The 23706-nt window shown below is 38.3% G+C and overlaps 1 protein-coding gene across 1 annotated transcript in view; it reads right to left on the reverse strand.

The window, feature by feature from the left end:
- The window catches only part of ERMP1 (endoplasmic reticulum metallopeptidase 1), a 29682-nt gene extending 6632 nt beyond the window's left edge, over positions 1-23050 (reverse strand). Inside the window, exons 1-11 of the mRNA XM_007428123.4 lie at positions 22203-23050; positions 17139-17440; positions 14434-14561; positions 13307-13412; positions 9863-10009; positions 8069-8161; positions 7293-7505; positions 5333-5553; positions 4456-4630; positions 2579-2769; positions 992-1144 (exon numbers count right to left, since the gene is read on the reverse strand). Of these exons, the coding sequence (XP_007428185.1) occupies positions 992-1144; positions 2579-2769; positions 4456-4630; positions 5333-5553; positions 7293-7505; positions 8069-8161; positions 9863-10009; positions 13307-13412; positions 14434-14561; positions 17139-17440; positions 22203-22495 (2022 nt within the window). The 5' untranslated portion in view covers positions 22496-23050. The remainder of the gene's footprint in view (positions 1-991; positions 1145-2578; positions 2770-4455; positions 4631-5332; positions 5554-7292; positions 7506-8068; positions 8162-9862; positions 10010-13306; positions 13413-14433; positions 14562-17138; positions 17441-22202) is intronic.
- Between the last annotated feature and the right edge of the window lie 656 nt (positions 23051-23706).

The raw sequence follows: 23706 nt of genomic DNA on the forward strand, positions 1-23706 counted from the left end.
TTCTGCATATGGGACTTTATGAAATTTTCCATCCAGCTGATGGTATAATATTGAGCCCTAATAATGTAAATGCTCACTGAAATGTATTGTTTGTAAGTTGATCTAGATACGAGGCTGCTTTGAAGGGTGCACTGCTATGGCCCAGTTGTACCCCAGTGAGAGTTTACTATATTCTGTTTGCTATCAAAGATCCTTCGCTTAAGCGCCGCCTTGCCTGATCTTGCCCCAGGAGCATGAGTGTCTCCTTGAAAATGAACCTTTAGCTAATATTTCAGCACACACAGTCCTGCCCTTATTTCAAGGTTTGTAAGTTCCGCTTCCAACTGCAGAGCAACATTAGGCACGCATTTCGCCACTTGCAATAGCTTTCTTAGGAATTTTGACTGTACCCGTTCCAAGTTCTGATAATTGATTCCTGGGTTTATGGGATAATGTCTTGGCTTCAATAAGTTTGAGGGCAGCTGCTACATACTGGGTACCTCTTGAGATGAAGAACAAGAGTTGCAGCTGAATTCCTCTGGGCCGTTTCCATTTCACCCAAGGGGCAGATTGTAAATGGTTAATTATGGCTGTGCAAGAAATAGAACTCTCACAAAAGTTAGTCAAAATGGCTAGAGGTCTGTGATCATAAGACTTGCAGATCCAACATTTGGATTGTCTTTCCTTATATTAGGAACCAAATTGCCAAGACACTCTCTTATATTAAACCATGAGGTAACTGGGAGGTGTCAGCATCAGTGCAGATTTCTCTCTCTCTTGTTCCTCTTCAATGACCATTTCCCCATTCCAGGGATGACATGATTCAAAGGCTGAGGAACATAGCATATTAAAGAGTGTAAGATAAACACATCTGAGAATGAGGGTTGATAAAAATAAAGCTCACATATTAACTTCAAACCACTGGATTTAAGGCAAAGTACTCATCCTTTCAAAGCAGAACTTTAAAAAAACAAAAAAGAAGCTCTCCTGCAACTTCAGAAACACTTTTTACCTGAAGAATGATTCGCTTAGGCCTTGGGTTTGCCGAATCTGAACTGAAAGGGAAGAAGATTCCACTGCAAACAAGGATGAATGTAACTGTAAAAATGGTTGTCAAAGATACTAATGTCATCTTTGTGCTTCTGGACAGATAAATGAACTTGAGCTAAAAAAACAAGAAACAAAGGAAAGGGATTACTTTTATGGAATCATTTCTAGAAAACAAGCATGCAAACTTTAAAAAAAATACATAATTTAATTTTACTTTTCTAAGTTCGTGGCAAATCAGAGATCATATTGAAAACTAGTGACTTCCCCAAGGCCATCCACAATCCTTCTTCTAGTACAGACATTTGGTCCTGTGCTTTCCTTGACTAAGAGATGGATGAAGTAGGCAAGCGCATTTCCTACTGTTCTATAGAACACGCTTTTCTGAAGATCACAGTTTAAAGAAAGTAAAAGGTTTAGTCTTTAAAGCTGCAGAGATATCTTGTGAAATCTCAGAAGCAGAGGGGGTCAGGAAAATTTCCAGAAAATGAAATTTTAGTGCCTTGCAGTTTTTTATCTTTCCATGTATTTTTATCTTTCCATATACAATAAGCTGCAGAAAATCTATTGATTAATTAAGAGGCTAGATGTAATTTTGCAACAAAAAAAGGCACAAAACTTTATTTTCTGTTACAGAATTTTGATTTAATTCTACCTCCCAGCACTTTCCATAGATTGTGAACTCCACCAGCTGCCCCGCACAAACCAAAATTCATGAAGATGGAGGACACCAATATTTTTTTGGTGGGAGGAGGATGGGAGCTGTAAATGATTATTTTGAACTTCAGGATTTGATCATCTCAGTACATATGAAGGAAAATTATATATTTAAAGCCAAGATTAAAAATGACCTGTGTGTTTGTCTCTGTGCATGTATAAAATAAATATTTTCCTTAGAGTCTTTGTCATTTAAGTCATGAAATGGTTGAGAAATGCAAACTGCAGAATGGAAAAAGAAAAGTGAGCCCTGATGATCACTGACCATCTAGAAGGATGATTCCTCTTGCTTTTAAATGGACACAGTATTTTTGAGCTTGACTTCTCTGTGCCCTTCCTGTTTTGTTTTGTTTTTTAATTTCAAATTTTTGCCCTTGGAAGGTTTCTGACTAGATATTGTATGGAGGAAGAGACCTTAATTGGGCATTTGCAAATGAAATTGATAGAATAAGCAGTCCAACCACAGACATGCTTACGGAAAAGTAAGATTGCTTCAGAATGTCAGAAGGTGATGCCTGTGGCTAGAATGAGAAGGGAAATATTGCCTACTTGTTTATGTCCTCTCCATTGTGTAACAGAACATAGCAAGATATGCACTTCGAAATAGTCCTAGATGCCCCAATCAACTGCAATTCTGCTTGTAGCAAAAATGTCTTTTTTGTGTGAAAGCAGTCACCATCATACCTGGTCCTTTGTAGCAAAATTCTGCATGCAAATGATGCTTTCTTTTCTCAAATAAGAAAACTTACAGAGAGCACACATGCTTAAATCTACTGTTCAAAAGTTATTAAATAAGCTCAAATCCACAGAATGCAAGTTTTTAAAAGTATCTTACCAAATAGGAAGACAGAAGTATACACATTACAACAATAAAAGCAGCCACTAGTATATCAGGTGGAATTTCTGAACCACTGCGTCCCATGATGGGAACTAGCATTTCAAGTATAATCCGGCTTAGGTATAATAGATAGAGGTATGGAATAAACATTCCCAGGAGATAAACTGTTAAAAATTTCATTGTGGCACCTGTAAGAGACACAGAAGCAGATTATAATGTAGAATTGTAGATACTGACTTTTTACCATCTTCCTCAACTCAGTGCCTTCTAGATGTTATCTGGTTACAGTATTAACTGTCTATATACTACTAAAACTCTCGTGTCTATAACCTTCAACTGGGTGAAACGGTGTGTCATGGGGCAACTATTCTTGAACAAAGATACCTCAAATGGGCTAACTTACAGAATGTGTCCGAATCCTGGGACCCATTACTCCTGTGGAATTGAAATTTGGGAAATTTGTGGCCACTTCAGCACTGCTCTTCCCTCTTTCCCACCTCCCTCTGTCCCCTGCGCCCAACTGGCTGGTGGCAAGGCCCAACGGGTGAGTGGCAATTGACTGCTTTGGAAACAAGGCAGCAATCTGAAATCTCTTAACGGCAGTGGGCATTGAGGGAAGGATGAGGAAGCAACTTGGATGCCTGCTGGCAAGGTAGGTCTGGCTGGGGGGCACCATGGTAGGCAGGTGAGCCCTCTACCTCCCTTGAGGGAGGGCGCCCTTAGGGACATGCCAGAGTGGGGAGTGGGGGTTTCCTCACAGTCTGTGGCTCTCTTTGTTCCCCTCCCCTCAGCAAAGTGGCAGACATTTCTGTGGGTCAGCCAAGGAGGAGGAGGAGGAGGCTTCACCGGGGCTCTCCTGAGGGTTCTGAGGAAAGGGCAAACAGCCAAAGCCCATATTATATGTGGAAAGGAAGGAAGGAAGGAAGGAAGGAAGGAAGGAAGGAAGGAAGGAAGGAAGGAAGGAAGGAAGGAAGGAAGGAAGGAAGGAAGGAAGGAAGGAAGGAAGATTTCTGACACTCCCTGCCAGCTTCCCACAACAAAATCAATGGGGAAGCCAGCAGCAAGTCACGAGTCACTCCTACACCCACTGCTTTTTTGCCCTTGGTTTCTCTGTTTAGGTAAGGAAATAACTCTGAAACGATAACCCAACAGGTCACAGGTTGTCTAGTGGAAGTATAAATCTAACCTGTCTGAAGGCAAACATACTGTGATTTTCTTATGAAACAGGTAAGATCACCAAACCATTTAAACAATGGCTTAAAAAGCAGGTCAACCAGATTTTGTGTCAATATAAATCAGCATAGATCTATTAGTGATTGAGATTTTCTTACAAAACAAGTAAACTAATTTTACATACCCACCAATCACAGTAGTTTAAAAAGCAGATCAACCAGATTTTCTGGCAATATGAATCAACATAGGTCTAGTAGAGTCATTAAAAAAAAATTAGCTACTTGTGCAAGTCTGCACATCAAGGCATGCATATCCAAGACAGAGGCACAACAGGCCAGGGCAAGTCTGTTTATGCCTTCTTTAAGTTAAAGTAACAAAGATACAGGGACAGAGACCAGTAATCATGTGGAAGAAGGGAACAAAGATAATTCAAGGTTCTCATTAAAAAAACCCAAACCTGCCAAAATTGGGCCAATAATTCCCATGGAGAGGGCCTTCTGGATTGGGAGGTTTAAGGGGCAAAATAGATGCTGTAAGCATTCCAAAAAGTGCTGAAAAAGTTGGTCTTACCCAGACTGAAGTCATCATACTATCACCATTTACATCCCCAGCTCTCAGAGGCTATAAAAATATAGCCTTGGCTGCAAAGATGCCTACCCCTGCTTTACCAGAACCTATGACGATAAGCATTGTTGTCATACCTTTTTCTTTCAATTCCTTATAGGTAATTAGTTTTGTGAAAAGTGGAAATGCTACCCATATTGCACTAACAAATGCAGAAGAAATTCCCAGGTAAGTAAGTAGAGCCACTGAAATAGACCAAAATACAACTGGAACATCAAAGAAGATCTCTCCTAGCAACTGTTCATTTGTATGCTGGGAAAAGAAAAACAAAATAAAAATGTAAATCCTCTTTCATTTAAATTTGGGGACAACGTATCAAGCATTTTAAGAGCAGAAAATTGCTTCTGAGTAGACATATATAGGAAGTCCCACTTCCTGTGGAAACAAGAACCATGCCAACCAGGAATTGCCTACTACTTCTGACTACAAATATGAGGGATGCAAAAGGAAGTCTTTGAAAAAGCAGAGCTATAGTAAGTATGAAGAACAATCTAGGAGAACAGGGAAAGACAGCTTTCTAAAGCAAAATTTTATCACATTTTTGGACAAGTGTGGATCTACTAGAAGTTTAAAACAGCTATTTTAGGCTTTCAATTGTTAAGAAAGAGTCAGCATCATCCTGTCAAATATCACCATTTTATCCCTGGCTTCTGATAGCCCAACTTCTAAAAGGTCTATTTAACTATTAAAATGATCTGGAGTTCACACAGCCTGAGAAGTGCCTAGTCTGTTATAGTGAAGTCTACCTAGAAATTTTGCTTCATTAAGCAATTTAAAGCATTTTTTAATTTAAAAGGATCAGATAAGAGAAGTTGAGACAGACAGCTGCCTAGAGAAAAGTTATATTGAGCTAGGCAGTCTGACTCATCTAACAGAATCTTTATATTTATATTGAGGTAAGGGAAAATAATAACTACTATGGTCAGTCATGTAATAAAACATAATAGTACTTACTTTATAATAACATTTCTTGGCTAATGTATGCACAAGAATCAGTACAGCCAGAGCTGCAGATCCGTAGAGAAAATAGGAGACATAGTAGTGGGTGTACCAGCAAAGAGATCGTCCAATAAGACAAATAAACACTGCTACAAGAAGGACACCAATTAAGGTGACAAACCAACTAAGTATTGAAAAGCCTAAAGCAATGGCAAATTCCTTCAGATAATTAATTGCTGAAAGAAAAGGAAAAAGATATTAAAATCTGACTAATACTGTACTATTTCTTTTAGGTGGATCTAAAGTAGTAAGAAGACATGGTTCTTGATGATTTCATTAAAATGAAAATGGCACAAAAACCCACAAGGCTTTTTCCTTTCAGGACTGAGTTGTGAGTTATTTCCCCCCATCTTTTTCCTATTTACATTCTACTTATAGTATTTCTGATCTGACTTAATTCCAACACAGCAAGGCTTTCACTCCTTTATGGAAGAAACTGCTAAAACCAGCAGAATGCTCATTTTGTTTGGTCCCATGTCCCTCAACTCAGAACTTAATATTTTTCTCCTACTCTATAAGGTACATTTCCTCACTGAGTAGCATGTACTGTAGACCAAGAAGTATTTCATGTCATCAGAATCATTGTATCATGGTTATGTGCTGAGAAAGAAAGGCAATGATTATTACAGCCCAATGACTATACAGTAAGACATATTGATTTGGGCAAACTGTGTCCCTGACTGACTTTGTGGACACTCTTTTAACATTCTCTGTATAGGGTCTTGGGACTAACAGACTGAACTTCTGTGCATGTACCATTATATCCTTGCTCCCACCTATTCCAGAAACTTAGGCAATCCTAACTTCACACATCTTCATGCTAAACAACTGACAGGGAAAATGCATAAAGGCTTAGTTGATGAAAGGAACTCATAAGCATAGCTCAAATGTCTTGGTTTCTTTTTCATGGGTTTTCAAACATAGTTCTTAACTTTTCTTTAGCTCTCCCTAGGCTACTGTTTACAATTCTGAAGTAGCTTCTTTTGTTGGCTTCTTCTGGTGGAGGTACAGACGCAGAAACTAAATTGTAAAGCTCTGAGAAATGTATGAATTGTGATATGGGTGTAATGGAAGAAAGGATGATTTGAAAGAATAAGGTTTGGAGAGGCATTGTGAACCCCCCTCAGGGTCTTCTGCCTACTTTTCCCCAAAACCAGGACTTCCTTACCAGCAGCTGGTTCCCTCTGTGCCCTCTAGGGTCTTGGGTGAAGCCGCCACCTGCAACAAGCTGGATCCCTCACAGCTCTCCAACTTCTTGGGTGGAGCTTGTCTCTCTGAGTCTTTGCTTCCTGACTTCCAGGGAAACCACCCCTGGACTGTTCTTCTCCTCTCCCCAAACAGGAACCAACACTTGCCCTACACACTTCAGTTCAACTTCTCTCCAGCCTTCTCTCTACAGCATCTCTGCTCACTCCAGCTACAAACTTTTACTCTCCTTTCCTTCTCTCTATTCCTCTCTCTCTCCCTCTCTTTCCAACTTTTGGTTCTGTCCTGTGGCAACTGAGGAGGTGGGTGTCCCCCCAGGCTCTAGTCCCCAACATCTATATACCTTGTTGCCCTAATGGGACTGCTGGCTCAAAATCTCCCCACACCAGCCCTGGCTAGCAGCCAGGTCAGCTCTTCAGGCATTGTGACAGCATAGCTGCCCTTTAAAGCCAAAAGTGAGCCTTTCTTTTTTCTCTTTTTCCTCACTCCAATGTCTGGCTTACACCAGCAAAACAGCAGCCCTGCCAGGTCACAAAATCCATATGCCACAGTATGTAAACTAGGGTTAATTAGATATTCTTTTTAAACTCCTGTTTCTAATGTATTTTGCTTCCTACTTTTTCTTTGTATTTTATATAAGGTTGCTTACCCTTAAACAGAACAGTATGACGGGTATGTCTTTCTGTGACAGAACATGAAGTGAACTTACCTCTTTTTCTTGGTTGCAGAACTTTTTTTCCTAAATAAAGCGTGGCAAGTGACACAATGACACAGTTCATAATGACACCAATGCGAGCTGGGTAAGCCATAACAAACATGCCAAGAAAATCAAAGTAGACAATATTTCCATGTCGATACTCATGAGATTTGCTTAGTATATCTGACTTTGCTAAGTATTTTAGCACGGCTAAAATATTGTCACCTTAGGAAAAAAAATGGCATACATTAAGGATCTGTCTTTTCCAAAGCATTTCATTAAGAATATTATATCATGAAACAATTGGAATTTGAAATTATTTACTTCTTAAAACAAATAAAAAATGGAAGGGAAATAGTAAATGGGCAGGACAAAATTCAATATACTGAAGGCCTGAGTTTTTAAAATATAGTTATGTAACCTTAAAATAAATAGAAAAATAATTTGGTGTTCCTATGTGAACTGCAGGGCCAAGAATGATAAATAAGTAGGTAAGTTGTAACCAGGGAAAAATTCAAGGAAAAGTGTATAAAACTAGGCTGTGATATCTAAATTTTCTTTAGTAATTAAAATCAATTTACTTTACCCAGACTTTTTAATATAGGAGGAACAAAGTCAATTTACTTGGTTATATTTATCAATGAACTTTTTATTCTCAAAGCTTTATTATCTTTAGGGTACTGAGACTTTGGGCCTATGAGTTTCAATCTTCATTATTAACCCATATGGAAAACAATGATTTAATCTTGCCTTGCTGTTAAAAGTAATGAGAAACTTTGAATACTAACCTGCTCTCTGAATAGAATCTGTCAAAATTCGATCCGCCGTGTCATATTTTGTATGATAGATGTAACCATTTTCAATGAAAGCCAGGTCTATTCCTATCGGTATAATTACATTAAATCATAATGTTATTTAATTTAAATTTACAAAGTATTCCTAACTAAATTAATGTATTTATAAATAATCTTAACAATAACTAAATATTTATGAACTGTTCTACTAAACAGTCATATTTCAGTATTTGCCCACAGCTTCATAATTTTGGTTGTGCGTTTATAATTTATGCTATTCTTTCTTGCTGTCTCACATGATGGCGTGGACATGGAGAATCTCCCCTGTATATAAACATAGGCCCCCGTTACGGCTGGGCCAGTGCATTCTGAGTTAATGTTGATTTATCAAGCAGGATAATAAAGAACTGTATAGCAATGCTTTTCTGAAATGTTTCAATGTGTCTGATAAACAATCTACTTCTTTATTAATTTAATAGATGGCATTTCCCAAACAATTTCATTAAGAGTGGCAGATTCCTATTGTGCCATACATGTGCTGACACAAATGGTAGAACTTTAGCCTTTTCTTTGGTGCAGCAATTTGGATTCTGTTTTTACAGATTTTAACGTATAGGTTAAATAACACTAAAGTCTGAACCAACAAGGATTTCATATTGTGCGCCAGTAAAAGCCATGACAAATCCTTCACTGAAACAAACTAAAGTAAAAGAACCAAAGTATCACTTAAAATATATGTTTGTTTTTTCCCAAATGGTGTGTTTTTCTTAAAAGACAGATTCATACATTGTATTAAGTCACAGGCTAAAGTTCTACCATTTGTGTCAGCATATGTATGGCACAATAGGAATCTGCCACTCTTAATGAAATTGTTTGGGAAATGCCATCTATTAATATTGATTTGGATTAACTTGTTATTCCAACTCAGCCATTGTGATTTGTAAACCGTGGGTTATGGATTAGTGTGCTGTGCAAATGCAGTAGTTAGGATACAGCAAAAAAACAAACAAACAAAAAAAAAAACCCTGCTTTGACAGTGACTTCTAGATACAGGTTTCTGTAAGAAAGGGTAACATATGTCCAAAGTTGCAATGATAATCAATATTTCAACTGTCACAATACTTGAAGGAGAAAATGGTGTTAGCCAAGCTAAAGGAGATCAATTCCCCTCACCAGTCATCTTTCCTGGGCAAGAAAAGTGCCAATTCAGCCATAAAAATACTTAGAAGGCAAAGGAGGGAGGGAGGGAGGGAGGGAGGTGGGCAGGCAGGCAATGGGAAGCAAGGGCAAAGAAGGTAATGGGGATAGAAACATCAAATCGTAACTTTTATTTTAACATATAGTCTCTGTATTCTTAATAAAACCATTGTCTTTGTAATCTCATCTTTGTTGCCTCACTACCTCTGAACTCATGGATTGTAATGATGCTTTGATTAGCATAAACCTGTATAAAGGGGTTGCATCCCCACACCTTTTTGGGCTTGCTACTGCAGCCTCCAGTACTGAAATAAATGCAACCTTGCTTTTATTGAACAGTGATCTGGTCTCCATCATTAAACGAAATCATAAAGGAGAAATTTCTCCTGCATATGATTGTGCTGGAGTTTATTGTTTTTGGTTCAGAAAATCTGCAATGTGTACATCAACATTAGACAAATACAATACTGGACAGCTCCATATCACAAGCTTTTCCTTTCTTTTATTGGCTTGACAATCCTCCTACCTACTTTGCACTGTGCATCCAAGTATAGGCCCAAATACAGATCCTGCTAAAACTATCCAACAAACCTGGAACATTGCCAAAATCTCTGTAAATACGGAAATCTGTTTCTGCGGGGATAATACCACTCTGAAATACCTCTTGAGCCACGATAGAACCAAAAGGGTGCTTAGCAGCAGAGATGTACGCTTGTACCAGCCAAGGGTTTTCAGGCCCTGTAAGAGTTAGAGAACAATTATAAAATATAAATAATTCAATTTTAATTTAGTGTTACGCATTTTTACTTGTGATTTGCCATAACCAAAACACATGGCTTTGATTCTAAATAAGGTTACTAAAGCAAATTCACAGGAATTTTAAGTTCTTCTTTTCCCATTCACTTTCCCACATTTGACTTGACACACTTCAGAGTGGCTTTTCAGAGGGCACACTCTACCTGACCCAGGTGGAATAAAAGAAATGTAACTCTGTAACTCAATGACTGAAGTCAAAGATGTTTTAGAAATTTGCTCAACTTTAATTTCCAGTTACCCACAGGAGCTCCAGATGGAGTTGTATGCCTGGTTAATCAGCAAATTTAATTCAAGAGGAACTACCCCCTTTACCTGTACAGCTAAGATCAACAATGATTTGATTAGGAATGTCAGCTGCTCACAAGGAAATTTAAGGCCATCTATGTTGTTTACAAATGTTATCCCTCTGAGGCCACTTATCAAATTATGTATGACCTCAAATCACAATATAAATTAATCCTTAGGGAGAAGAAGCTGAAGGCTATGCATGGCATCAACTCATCCTTTCTGTCAAGCAAAGGAATACTTCTTCGTTTTGGTGAATTTCTGCCCAGGGCCAATTGGGTCCCTGTTCAAGCTTGGGAACCATATTATAAAGCTTTGTATACTGACCCTAATTACAATAGGAAAGATGCTTAAGAAATGGGGTAGCAATAAACGCCCCTATTTACAAGAAAGTTAATGAGGAAAACCTCACTAATCATAAACCTATCACCTTACTACATGTCCTAAGCAAATTATATGCAAAGCACCTGAGTAATAAAGTCTAAGCTTGGATAGAATCTAAGGAAATTTTAGAGGACAAACAAGCTGGCTTTAGAGAAGGTTGGTCAACTGTACATCATATTTTGATATTGTACCATCTTATCCAGAAATATGTGCATAATCAACCTTATATGAGGCATTTTTACCGGGATGAGGTGGACCGGCTGCTTTCGTGGTGCGGAGACAATAATTTGGCTCTTAATATCAATAAGACCAAGGAGCTTATAGTGGACTATAGAAGGAATAGATTAGATGTCCAGCCCCTGGTTATCAATGGAGACCGAGTGGAGCGGGTGGCCAGTTTTAAGTTTCTGGGTGTTACCATAAAGGAGGACCTGACCTGGGGCGCTCATATTGCAGCATAGGTTAAGAGGGCCCAGCAGAGATTATACTACCTGAGACTTCTCAGGAAACAACAACTGAGTGAAAAACTGCTGGTGACCTTCTACCGCTGTACTATAGAGAGCATTTTAACCTACTGCACCTGTGTATGGTTTGCTAACTGCACAGTGGCAGATAGGAAAGCGCTCCAGAGGGTTGCCACCACTGCCCAGAGGATCATTGGTTGCCCTCTCCCCTCTTTGGAAGAACGTTATAGTTCCCGCTGCCTTAAGAAAGCTCAAAACATTCTTAAGGATCCATCCCACCCGGGACATTCTTTTTTTGAACGATTACCATCTGGCAGACGGTACAGGATAATGAAAACAAGGACAAATAGGCTGAAGAATAGCTTTTATCTTAGAGCTGTAACTATACTGAACTCTACTGTATAGTGCAGTATTAATGCAGCACCAGGGGTTGTGCAATGGTGAATGGAATGTGAAGGTTGTGTTTTATGTGTTTTATGTATTTTATGTGTTCTATGGTTTTTATATTTTTAAAGCTGCACTGGAGTGGCATTTAATTTCATTGTATGAGAAGTACAATGACAATAAAGATTACTTTGACTTTGACTTTTAGACTTTCAATTTGCCTTTGACTCTACAGCCAGAAAGATTCTGTGGAATAAGCTCAGGAATATCACCATGGATAAATGTCTTCTTTATCTGATCTAAAATTTATATGTTAATTCCTGCCTGAGAGTTAGATTTAATAACGAGGGGTTGCTTTCAGAAGTGATACTCATACAGAGGTGTCAGGGATGTATTTTGGCCCCTACCTTGTTAATTGTTCCTTAACTCTATGACTAAGACAGTGAACAACTCAGATTGTCACTCTCCCAAAATAATGCAAGATCCCAATAGTCCTATATGTAGATGATGTAGGTCTTATCTCTTGCTCTCCTATACAGCTTAGAAGGGCAATGAGCTCTGTAGTTCAGTACTGCAAACTGAACAGGCTGGTACTTAACTTCCAGAAATCTAAAGTCATGGTATTTGCTAAAAGGGCCAAAGTCCAAAGATGGAACATAGAGTGGAATCCAACTTAGCCTAACTAAATATCTAGGAGTGATTTTCCATCCCACAGGAATTTGGAGGGTTCACCACAACTTTTGTCTCCCAGTTGGCATCAAGATTTGCAACAGCCATCAAAACACTTTTTTACTAATGGAAGTGAATTAGTATCAGCTGCTTTAAAACTCTTCTAAGCTAAAACTTTGTCCCGAGTGTAGTATGGCACTTATTTATATATTTATAAGGGTATTTATATAAGGAAGAATCTTCCTGAGGCAGTTCAAACCAAATTTCTGAGCTATATACTTACTACACCCAGAGGGGTTTCTAATGGCCTTCTTAAATTATAAACTGCCTAAAATTGCGATCAGGACATGGAGGTTTATGTTAACCTGGAGGTAAAGCTCCAGTTCTTCACTTAAGTTTGATCCCATTAATACTGGCAGATAACTTTCCATTAAGCTGGAACAATGTCATAGAACAAAAATTAATGTCACGTCAGTCGTAGATATAATCCCTGGGATACAACCATGCCAAACATATATTTCTGTAGAGACTAAACAGTATTGAGTTCCAGATGGAAGCAAACAGTTTAGCATAGGGAAGCACAACCTGGGTCACAAAGGGTTTCTGGAACAAGGCCAGCTATCTCTTCTCATTTACATTTCTCAAGTGAGGAGAGCTCACACTTTTGACTGTATTTGAACCAATTACCAAACATGCCAATGAAACTTTATAAATGTATTTATAAATACAATAGAAATTCATCCCCCTTTATCCCAGTATAGAATCTGCTTGTTTTTAGAAAGCCATAATAAAAGCTCTGTGGTAACAATGGGATAGTTATGTAACAATGAGACATTTAACAATTAGCCAGGCTTACAAATCCAATAAAAAATAAATCAAGCAGCAAGTACTATAAGCACAACAATTCTTTATCAGAAATGAAAATCTTATCTGCATCTTCAACATTCAATTGAAAAGTTGCATCAGAATAAAGCATTGTGATTTTTAAATGAAGTTGTCACAAGACTTACATGAATGGTACTAAAAATCTTACCTGTCTGAAACACAAGTTCTTTCCCTCCTACTCCAGCAGCCTCCAGATTAATAAACGCTCTAACCGATTTAGCCCATGGGTGTTGGGTAATGAAGCCATGACTAGCCTGGATAAAAAGTAAAGATAATAGACAGAAAACTTATAATATATTTGAACTATCTTCTGATTACACAAAGGAGATTCTAGTTCTGGAAAAATGTTCTATTGCTCTCTTTCCTTTCTTACTTAATTAGTTAAAAGTTTATTATGGTACAGACCAGCATCATAAAACTAATAAACACATATAAAATTTTATATATATACAACATGAAACGTAAAAAGAGTAAATAATATAAAAATTCACTAATAAATGCTAAACAGGCCAGCTTTTTCATAATGTTGGAAGTGTGTGTGTATTTGAAGGGTTGAGTAATCTAAATGATTAGTCTCTGCAGGCAATAGCAATTTACATAAAATTTAACAGTTTATAAGCTTTCCAGGTGCTCTGATCTTCTTTCATAAGAACAGCTCGCTAAAACAGTTTTCTTAACTCAAACAAGCCAATGCAATTTTAAAAAATGCACTGTTACTCCCTGGGCATTGAAGAAAAAACTATTATTTTATTAATTGCAACACAACGTTTCCATAAAACACACACACACACACATACACACAACCAAAAACAGAGTAAGAACTAAATTCAGTCTCATTGCCATGATGGGAAAGTGGAATAAGACTTTATGAATAGCTACAGGTAGTCCTCAACTTACGACCATACATTTAGTGATTGTTCGAAGTTACAAAGGGGCTGAAAAAAGTGACTAATGACTGGTCCTTGGACTTATGATGATCGCAGCATCCCCTGTGGTCATGTGATCAAAATTTGGGTGCTTGGCAACCAGCATGTATTTATGACAGTCGCAACATCCAGTTGCCATGATGGGAAAGGAAAGAAAAAAAAATCTTACTTTTATTCAAGTATTTGTCAAATATTTCAGTTTTACACACCTTCATAGCAATTCGGTTTCATTTTAATGAACATCAAAGGACAAAGCAGCATCAACTTATAATAAAAATAAACTCTTTGGGTCTCAGTCCAAGTGTTCACTCATATTAAAATATTAAGGATCTACTGACTGCTTTCTTACCTGTAAGACATTTTCTTCTGCTCCATTAAACAGGAATATAACAGAATGCTGCAAAGGTTCAGATGATTTTGAAAGTGTGTACAGTATTTCAAGCATTATAGAACAGCTGACAGCATCATCACTAGCACCTTAAAATAATGAGATAATTAGCACAATAAGTTCTTATGTTTGAAACATAATTATAAATATTTTAAATATCATATTATAGAAATAACTTCCTCTCTCAAACAAAAATTGTTCAGAAAAAAAGTAGGTTGTCAAAAATATTATTCAATCCTTGGTTCCCAAATATATTTATCAAAATATATATGGGAGCCAAGGTGGTATGATTGCTCAGAATTTATTGTTAAAATTTTACAGCAAAATTTCATTTCTAGTCACAATACAGATGTGAAAAAGTTAGTGGAAAAAGACTTTATGAATAGCTACAGGTAGTCCTCAACTTACGACCATACATTTAGTGACTGTTCGAAGTTACAATGGGGCTGAAAAAAGTGACTAATGCACTTTTGACCTTGCACTTATGACCATCGTAGCATCCCCGTGGTCACGTGATCAAAATTCAGGTGCTTGGCAACCGGCATGTATTTACAACAGTTGCAACATCCAGGGGGTCACATGATCACCATTTACAACCTTCCCAGGGGGCTTCCAACAAGCAAAGTCAATGGGGGAAATTTGCTTAATGAACACAGCAAAAAGGTTGTAAAATCGGGTGTGACTCACTTAACAACCACATCATTTAGTAATGCAAATTCCAGTTCCAACTGTGGTGGTAAGTTGAGGACTACCTGCATAAAGCATTAACCATTTCCTGTTTAGGAAATCTACCTTCCAGAAATGGATGAACTCTCTCCAGAGTCCCTGGATTGATGGGTTTCAGGAAAAAACAGAACATTTCAGAAAACAATAAAATGATATGGGAATAGACCTGCGGTTATTCATAACAAGTTGACATTTTTATATACCCTTCTGTACATATTCTCCACAAAATATAAGCCATTTAATATAAAAAAGTAAAATAAGTGAACTCCTTTTACTGTACATTACAAACAGGAACCGTATTGAATCAACCTCTGCCTCATTACCTACTTTCAGTTTGATGGACAAATATACCAACAAATCAGAAGAACACTCATGGGATCCCCCCTCCCATAACATATAGCAGAGATGATAATGCAGCATCTAGCAACTATAGCACTCCCAAAGATACAACCAAAAGTATGGATCCAGTATGTAGAGGACACCTTTGTCATAATAAAAAAAGAAAAACTAGAGAAGACACATGAAACAATCAACAACATCTTCAAAGGAATAAAATTCACAAGGGAAGAAGAAAGCAACGACACACTACCCTTCCTGGATATCCTCATCAGCAGAGGAAACGATGGCAAATTAGAAATACAAGTCTATCAAAAAAACAACCCACACCAACCAAGTACTCCATTACCAAAGTAACAACCCAACCTCCCACAAGAGGCTGTGTAAGAACATTATTCAGACAAGTACAAACACATTGCAGCAACCCAGAAGACCAGAAAAAGGAAACAGACCACCTATACAACATCTCCCAACAAAATGGCTACCCACGCAACTTTATCAAAAACTGCCTGACTACTCAACCCACTATAGTACAACCAACACAAGCTATGAAAAGGATAACGCTACCATACATCAAAAAATCTCAGAAACAACCAACCTACTATTACAACTACATGGCATCACCATAGCGCACAAACCAACTAGAGCCCTTCAAACAGTCTTAAGTAAACCAAAGACCCAGTGGCCCAAGAAGAAAGAACAGGAGTCATCAACAACATACAGTGTAAGGAGTGTAACAGCCACTATGTAGGATAGATGGACAGAAGACTAGCAGAGTGCATCCATGAACACCAACTAACAGTCAGAAGACACAATGAAAATTCCTTAATCTCACAACACATGGATAGACTCAACCATAGTTTCAGCTGGGAAACTGTGAGCATCCTAGACCAAGCTAAATCCAAAAATACTAGGGAATTCCTGAAAGCTTGGCATTCAGACACATCAGTCATCAATAGACACATAGAGATAAACCACATTTACACACCATTCAACAGAGACAATAAACAAGCTAAGAAGGAAACAAAAAGACCAGAACACATCCTCTCCAGCAGCCTACACTCAGATAAGCAGGGATTAACACCAGACAAACAATCAAGCAAAAAACAATATGGATCAAGGAACTACCAAGGAGAAAACCATACCCCCACCAACACTGGCAGGGCAAGCTACAGTATATAAACAGGAAGCAAACCTCATAGCATGAGCACTGACGATGTTACCTAGTAACATCATCAATGCTCATGCTATGGGGTTTGCTCCCTGTTTATGAATGAAACGTTTGCAAGCAAACAACCAAGCTCAGAGAGGACCAAAGACTCCACAGTTACTATATTCAGTTACACTTTATTTATACAAGTTCCAAATGTGCTATGACCATCTTTGATGGCTAGAAACACAATGGAATTAAAAAGAATTCAACAGTTATTAGATTTGCAAAACGTTTTCATTGTAATGAATGTAATGAAGAATTACTTCTGGGTATTATACAAAGAAGATTTGAAACGTAACTAGACTTCATCTTTTAAGCAGAGAGGAAACATCATTTTTCTGTGAAACAATAATTATTTCTCCCCTTTGTAAAATGTTTTTGATGTACTTACCTAGAGTATTTGGTACCGAGTCAAAGTGACAATTCAACATCACTGCATGTTCAGCTCCACTTCTGGGTTCCAGTTTAACGGCAACATTAGTAATATTGTCATAATAACTGGTGAATCCTCCAAGAAAGTCAATACTGAAAGTGCCTGTTGGCCTCTGTATATTTACAGAGATTGTATGGACATGATTGCTTTTAATTTCAATAGCTTTAACTTGTTTCAAGAGGTAGTCAACAGTGAAAATTTCATTTTCTGGACTTCCAACACTTCTTGGACCAATTGCAGTAATGTTTTCTAAATATGCCCTGTGGAGCATATAAAATAAAGCATTAGAAAATTATTTTAAAATCTTTCATATCATAATTCCCAGCAATCACTCTATTAAAGAACTTAGGTCCCATCACGGTAGAAACAAAAATTTACCCACTTTTTGCTAAGAAGAACATGTAATGTTTATGTAATTTTGTTCCTATATTTATTGTGTATGGTACATTTTAAAAGACTAAATGCAGGCTCAACAATTTATCTTATATCTCACCTAAACTATTTTAGAGTCCTGCCAATGGTATACAAGCCACTAGTTGAAAATCACTGACTTAAAACACAGTAACCTACAATTATGGATGAAATGTACAGCTCTTACAGATAAATTATAAGTCAAGGATCAAATCAACTGGTATGTACTGTGACATAATTGTAATAACTTTTTTTCATGCTTTGGAGGTCATGGGGTTCACATATAACATTCTACTAACTATAAGAAAAAAGTTACTGTAGAAGACATCAACATCACAGCCTATTCTCCATACGATTATATGTGACTTGCTGATTTCTATACTTCAGATTTATTAATAAGAACCAAGTCACAAAATTATGAAAACCTACACGCTTTTATGTTACATTATCATAAGAGTCTACCACATTTCCTTCAGCATGCATCATGCTGCACATGTGGAGTTATTCTATTAATGTACACAATACAAAATCAATCTAGAATATAATTCAGGTCCAAAATATTCTAAAGGTGAGGAAGTTTATTTAAATGTTGCTGGACTCCAATTCTTATTTTCCTTGATAAATGACCATGCAGCCTGGGACTCAGGTGTTTCTAAGCAGAAACTGAGATATCTGGTTCTTCTGATAGCAGAGCTGTAGTCTGCAATCTATCTATATACAACAGGGCTGTGCATGTTTTGAAAATTATTTGGAAGGGCTTCAGACCTCACACGAGCACAGAATCTCCCTGCCACTAATTAAAGCCACCTCAACTTTTTCCCCTCTGGAGAAGACTCTAATGCTGGGAAAGTGGAAGAAAGAGAGGAAGAGGACAACCAGAAGCAAGGTGGTGTGAGAGGAAAAATGCGAGTAGCCTAAAACTTATTTTGATATAGATATATGTTGCTTAATCACATTTAAGAATAAAAGCAAGGGCTAGCTTAGAGATGACCTGTGGGGCACTGACAGGAAAAATCCTTGCCAAACCAGTGCAAATAGTTGAATAAGCAAACTTGTTGATGGGAACAGACATGACAGGGACAAAGGGAACAGGAAAGTGTAGTGAAATTAGCTCTGTGGACGTTATGACAATCCTAAGAGTCATGATTGTGGTTTGCGGTTTTAATGGATAAAAAGGATTGCAATTTGGGGGTCTGCACCCACACGGGTTAGGCTGTCCCAGTGACGGCCTGCTCCTGTCGGTCCGCATTGCAATGTGTATCTAAGTAAGTACCTTGTATGTAATTGATTGCATTTTACTTTCCTGCTGAACTAACTTTCAATAAAGCTCTTAGAAGAACTTAGAACTTTGAGGTGACTTGTTTTATGGTGTGTCTGTCTCCCGTGTTTCATGAGTTTTTTTCCCTGACACTGGACTGACTCAGTTACATTGGCAATGGGAGCACTACTGGAAGATCTGAAAGACCAGGTTAGGGAGAAAAATCATTCCATGTAGTCACTAAGAGCTGACACCAACTTGATGGCACATAATTAATTAACTTTTTTTCAGGATTGCATAGAAACCTGGAAAAAAAATGGCCTTTTTAACTTATTGCCTTTTCCCTGTATTAGAAGGCTACAAGGAGAAATTTTACTCATCAGTGGGGTCTGGCCCTGCTCTGCTTACGGCATGACCATTCCAGGGAAATACATCTGCACCTGCATTAAAGTGTCTTCGCCCAGGCATTTTTAGAGTTTTGTATTCATTCAATTTGATTTAAAGTAACCACTCTATATTAGAATAGTGTTTTATTGATTATTTGAATTTTACTGTTTCAGATTTTTAAAAAATCATTTAATGTTTTCATGATAAATCTATAATGTACCTAAAGAACTTTAGTTACTGAGCAGATTTGTAACACAGTAAATAGTAAAAAAAATCATACTAATCTCCTTGTAAAGTAAGTCCCAATTATATTAGGACTCATAATGAAATATGGTGAGTATGTTATTAAAAATTCTAGGACTCAGAATTAAATTATAATGAAATCAATATGAGTTAATTCAACATAAACATGGTTTAGGGTAGATGAAGGATCATTGCTATTTGTACATATGATGAATATGTTGATGAAAGCCTGAAAAAAAGGAAGTTCAAAAAACTCAAACCTTGCAGAAAAATAAATGATAGAAGCTCAAATATGTATTTCACTTAAGAAATTATGAAAAAGTAGCACATTCCAATATTAGCTACTTTTATTAATCAAAAGAAATGTTTTAGTTTCACTATTCACTCCTATTTTTAAAGTCAAGAGTAATCTACAAAATAACAATACACATAGAAAACTAGAAAAATTGTTTATTCATACAAAGTTGGTATAAAAATGTTGATACTTCAGTATATAGATCTAAGAATAATGAGAGAAATATTCAGAGGATTAAAGAAATAGAAGTAGTATAAAAAAGTGATATCCCTCTCCCCCCCACCCCGTTTCATAACTTTCAAAAATATAAAGAGGGGCCTTATACAACATTGTAAGAAAAAGCACAGGACCATTGTATACAGATCATTTGTCTACATTACACTAAATTGCCTATATGGTTCCCATATCAAAAGAAGGTTGCACATTTTTTTATCCCGCCTTATTATTTTTATAAATAATTCAAGGTGGCAAACACACATAACACTCCTTCCTCCTGTTTTCCCCACAACAATCCTGTGAGGTGAGTTGGGCTGAGAGAGAGTGACTGCCCCGAAGTCACCCAGTCGGCTTTCATGTCTAAGGTGGGACTAGAACTCCCAGTCTCCTGGTTTCTAGCCTGGTGCCTTAACCATTAGATCAAATGGCTCTATGCCAAATTTAGACCAAAGGTTTAAACAAACATCAAATTCTCAGTAGAAAAGCAAAAGATAGGTAAGACCTACAAAAGGCTGTTTACCTATAGTGACTCATTACTGGCGTGGTTATTCTTCCCTTTATTCAGGTACTGCAGGAAAGAAATTAAGCTACCTACTATTTAACTGCCTGTGGATGCCTTAACTCACTCCAAGTAAAACATGTTCACCTATATGGAGAAGTATTGCCTTTTCTGCAACTGTTTAAAGGGACTGTTTATTTCTTAAGTTCATTATGCTCATCCTGGCTTCTACAGAAGTTCCATGTAAAGTGACATAGACTGACTGACCTCACTTCTCTTCAAATCCTCTGCACATCCAGCGGACCTGAGGGAGAATCAGTACAGCTTGCTCATGTGAGAACTGTTTAACTATATCTGTAATCCATTAGGACTGAGGCAGTGTGATGAATTGCATAAATAAATAAATCTCACATACACACAAACTCTTCCGCCTCGAAGAAGAAATGGTTGATTCTGAGCAGCAAAATATTATTTATGTACTTTTTAGATTTATATACCATCTCCTCCCAAAAAAGATGATATATATGGCAGCTTACATGGGGTTTTCCCTTCATTTTATCCCCACACCAATTCTATGAGATAAACTGGACTGAGAGAGAGTGACTGTCCTAAACGCACCCTGTAAGTTTCTATGGCTGAATCTTGCTTTTCCCATTCTTAGTCCATCATACCACAGCCCAAATAGCAAATGAAATTAATTTTTCAAAGAGGCATAAAGGAAAAAAAAAAAGGCTTTTGGTACCTTCCTTCTCGAATCAAAGTAAAAACCAATGGACCCTTACTGTCAAGGTAGGCCAGGTCAGAAAACAGAGCAAGGATTCCACAAACCCTTTACTGCTGTAGGGTATAATAACAAAACTTTAAAAGCCTGCCAGTTTCCTTCTGCCCCCTTATGCCAAACAGACTCAAGGGAGGGCTATTTTGAGTTTCTTTCTCATACCTCCTCTGTTCCCAGGACTGAGTTGTCTCTTATTTTGCCTTAAATGTTCTTGCATCCCTGGCTCAAGGTTATCTATGTATTCCTCTACACTCAGTTGGAAATGTCAGAGGCCACTATTCTCCTTTACGGACAAAATGGAGAAACTACAGCTGTGGTGAGATAAACCAGGAATTCAGGAGAAGACCTTTTTTTAATTCAGAGTTTACTGAAGGACTTCATTGGCCCAAACCTAATCCACTTCCAAAGATCAACCAGTAAAGTTTCACATTTGGCAAAAATGTGATGGGAAAATGTGAACACCCTTGTGAATGTTATTATTAACTTGGAAGCAGCATCACTCTGATTCCTGTCATATTGGAGACAAATGAAAACAAGCCACATTTGCTAAATCCACACAAACACTTAAGGTGGGTGAAAATCCAGTCTTTGACAACAGCAGAAGAGCACAAGGTGCCTGCATATCGAAAAAGTCCATTTTTTCATAGGACCTCCTCATATAATGGTAATGACGAAGGTTTTATATTGTCACGCAGGTGTGGAGTCTGCTGCTATCTAACACTAGTGAAGAAATTGCCGTAGTAAACAGACTAGATGCAAGAGAGGAAAGTTCATGTACCACGTATGCAAAAGGATAACTAGGAACCAGTGTTTCTTATTCCAAGCTGATAAATTACATTTACTAAATTTGCAACAATGTGCAATTTTAGGGACCCCTACGAAGGAAGCGGGGGGGGGGGAAGGTGCCGGAATGCGCGAGCCTCGCTGTCAATTACCTGGCGCGCGGGGCGTCGAATTCCGTAGGGTCGCGTGTCGGCTGTACCAGCTGCTGGAAGGAAATCTGCACAAGCCCGCGAAGCCCCAGCAAGTACAGCAGCAGCACGAGCGCCGTGAGCATCTCCGGAAGAAGGCTCGCGCTTCCTCCTGCAGGCTTTTTCTTACTGTCCCGTCCATTTTTCTCCTTTTCCCAGCGTTGCTGCTGCTGCTGCCGGTTGTGATTCTGCAGCGGTGGCGGCGCCTGGGTGCGGAGGCGCCTCACGGCACCTACTACCGCCGAACTCCGCTCCATAAAATCCTGAGCCTGCCCTTACCAGAGATCCTGTCGGCGCTGCCGCAGTATACAATCTACGGCAGCGAGAAAGGCTCAAAAGTACCTCGCCGCGACCTGCCCTCTTCTCGAAGGGGAAGGAGAGCGTAGAGGAGGAGGATCTTCCTCCGGTCCGCCAATCGCCGGTGATACGGACTGGATGGGCCGAGGACGCTTTAGAAGCTGTTTCATATCGATGAATCGAAGGAAACAGCAAACTCTAGTCAATAAAAGATTATGCTGGACTTGACAGGCTGGTAACAATGAAGGTTCCATCTTAATTATTGTTCATTTTCATCACTGAACTATGGAAAAGCCAAGCATGCTGCTAACGACGGTTCTGCCCAACCGTATGCACATTTGCAGTAAGCGGGAACGACTGAGTCTTCATCTCCTCTTCTTGCCCCTTCGCCTTTTACTTACTTTATATGTGCTGTTGTATAAGTCCGGTTTAACACGAGTTTCCTTTTTGTTATGGTGTTGTTATTAAATGCCTGGACAAGTCCCTGCAGTTTTCTTGGCAAGTTTTTTTCAGAAGTGGCTTGCCATTGCCTCCTTCTTCCTAGAGCTGAGAGCGAGTGAGTGGCCCAAGGTCACCCAGCTGGCTTTGTGCCTAAGGTGGGACTAGCACTCCCAGTCTCTAGCCTGGGGCCTTCACCAGTACAGCAAACTGGCTCTCTGTTGGTCATTATTGCCCACTTTTTGTCCCATTTTTCTTAGCAGACTGCACCTGAACTTGTGCCTCTGACAGATATCCTATATAAAAAAGGTGTTGCTTTCTCTCTATCCCTTTTGTTTTTATTCAGAGGAGAACTAGATTGAACAATCCCTCTCCCCTCTCCCTCTTACTTTATCCAAAAGAAGCTAAGCCAGCAGACAAGGACAGGTAACTTTTTTTTTCTTTTCTAAGTGATCTGGAAACTAAGCACTGTAACTTCTCTGCATGTCCTTTTCATAACTTTTTTTGTCACATACTCAGCCTCTGCAAAAACCTGTCCTCCTTTCTCTTAAACTTGTTTTATCCACTTATTTTCCTACTTTTCCTGCAATAGGGCACTGACCATTGTTATCCAAACTCATTTCATGGGTTTTCAAAATGGGATTTCCCAGTTTCTGTCATATTACAGATTTCAGTTCATGCAGCTAAGTTCCATATATATGTTACAAAAAGAGGAGGAATAGCTGAAGAACAC

Source organism: Python bivittatus, unplaced genomic scaffold, assembly GCF_059951505.1.
Source record: "Python bivittatus isolate LINGU-HERP-01145 unplaced genomic scaffold, Pbiv_v1 ctg000850_np1212, whole genome shotgun sequence".
NCBI lineage: Eukaryota > Metazoa > Chordata > Lepidosauria > Squamata > Pythonidae > Python > Python bivittatus.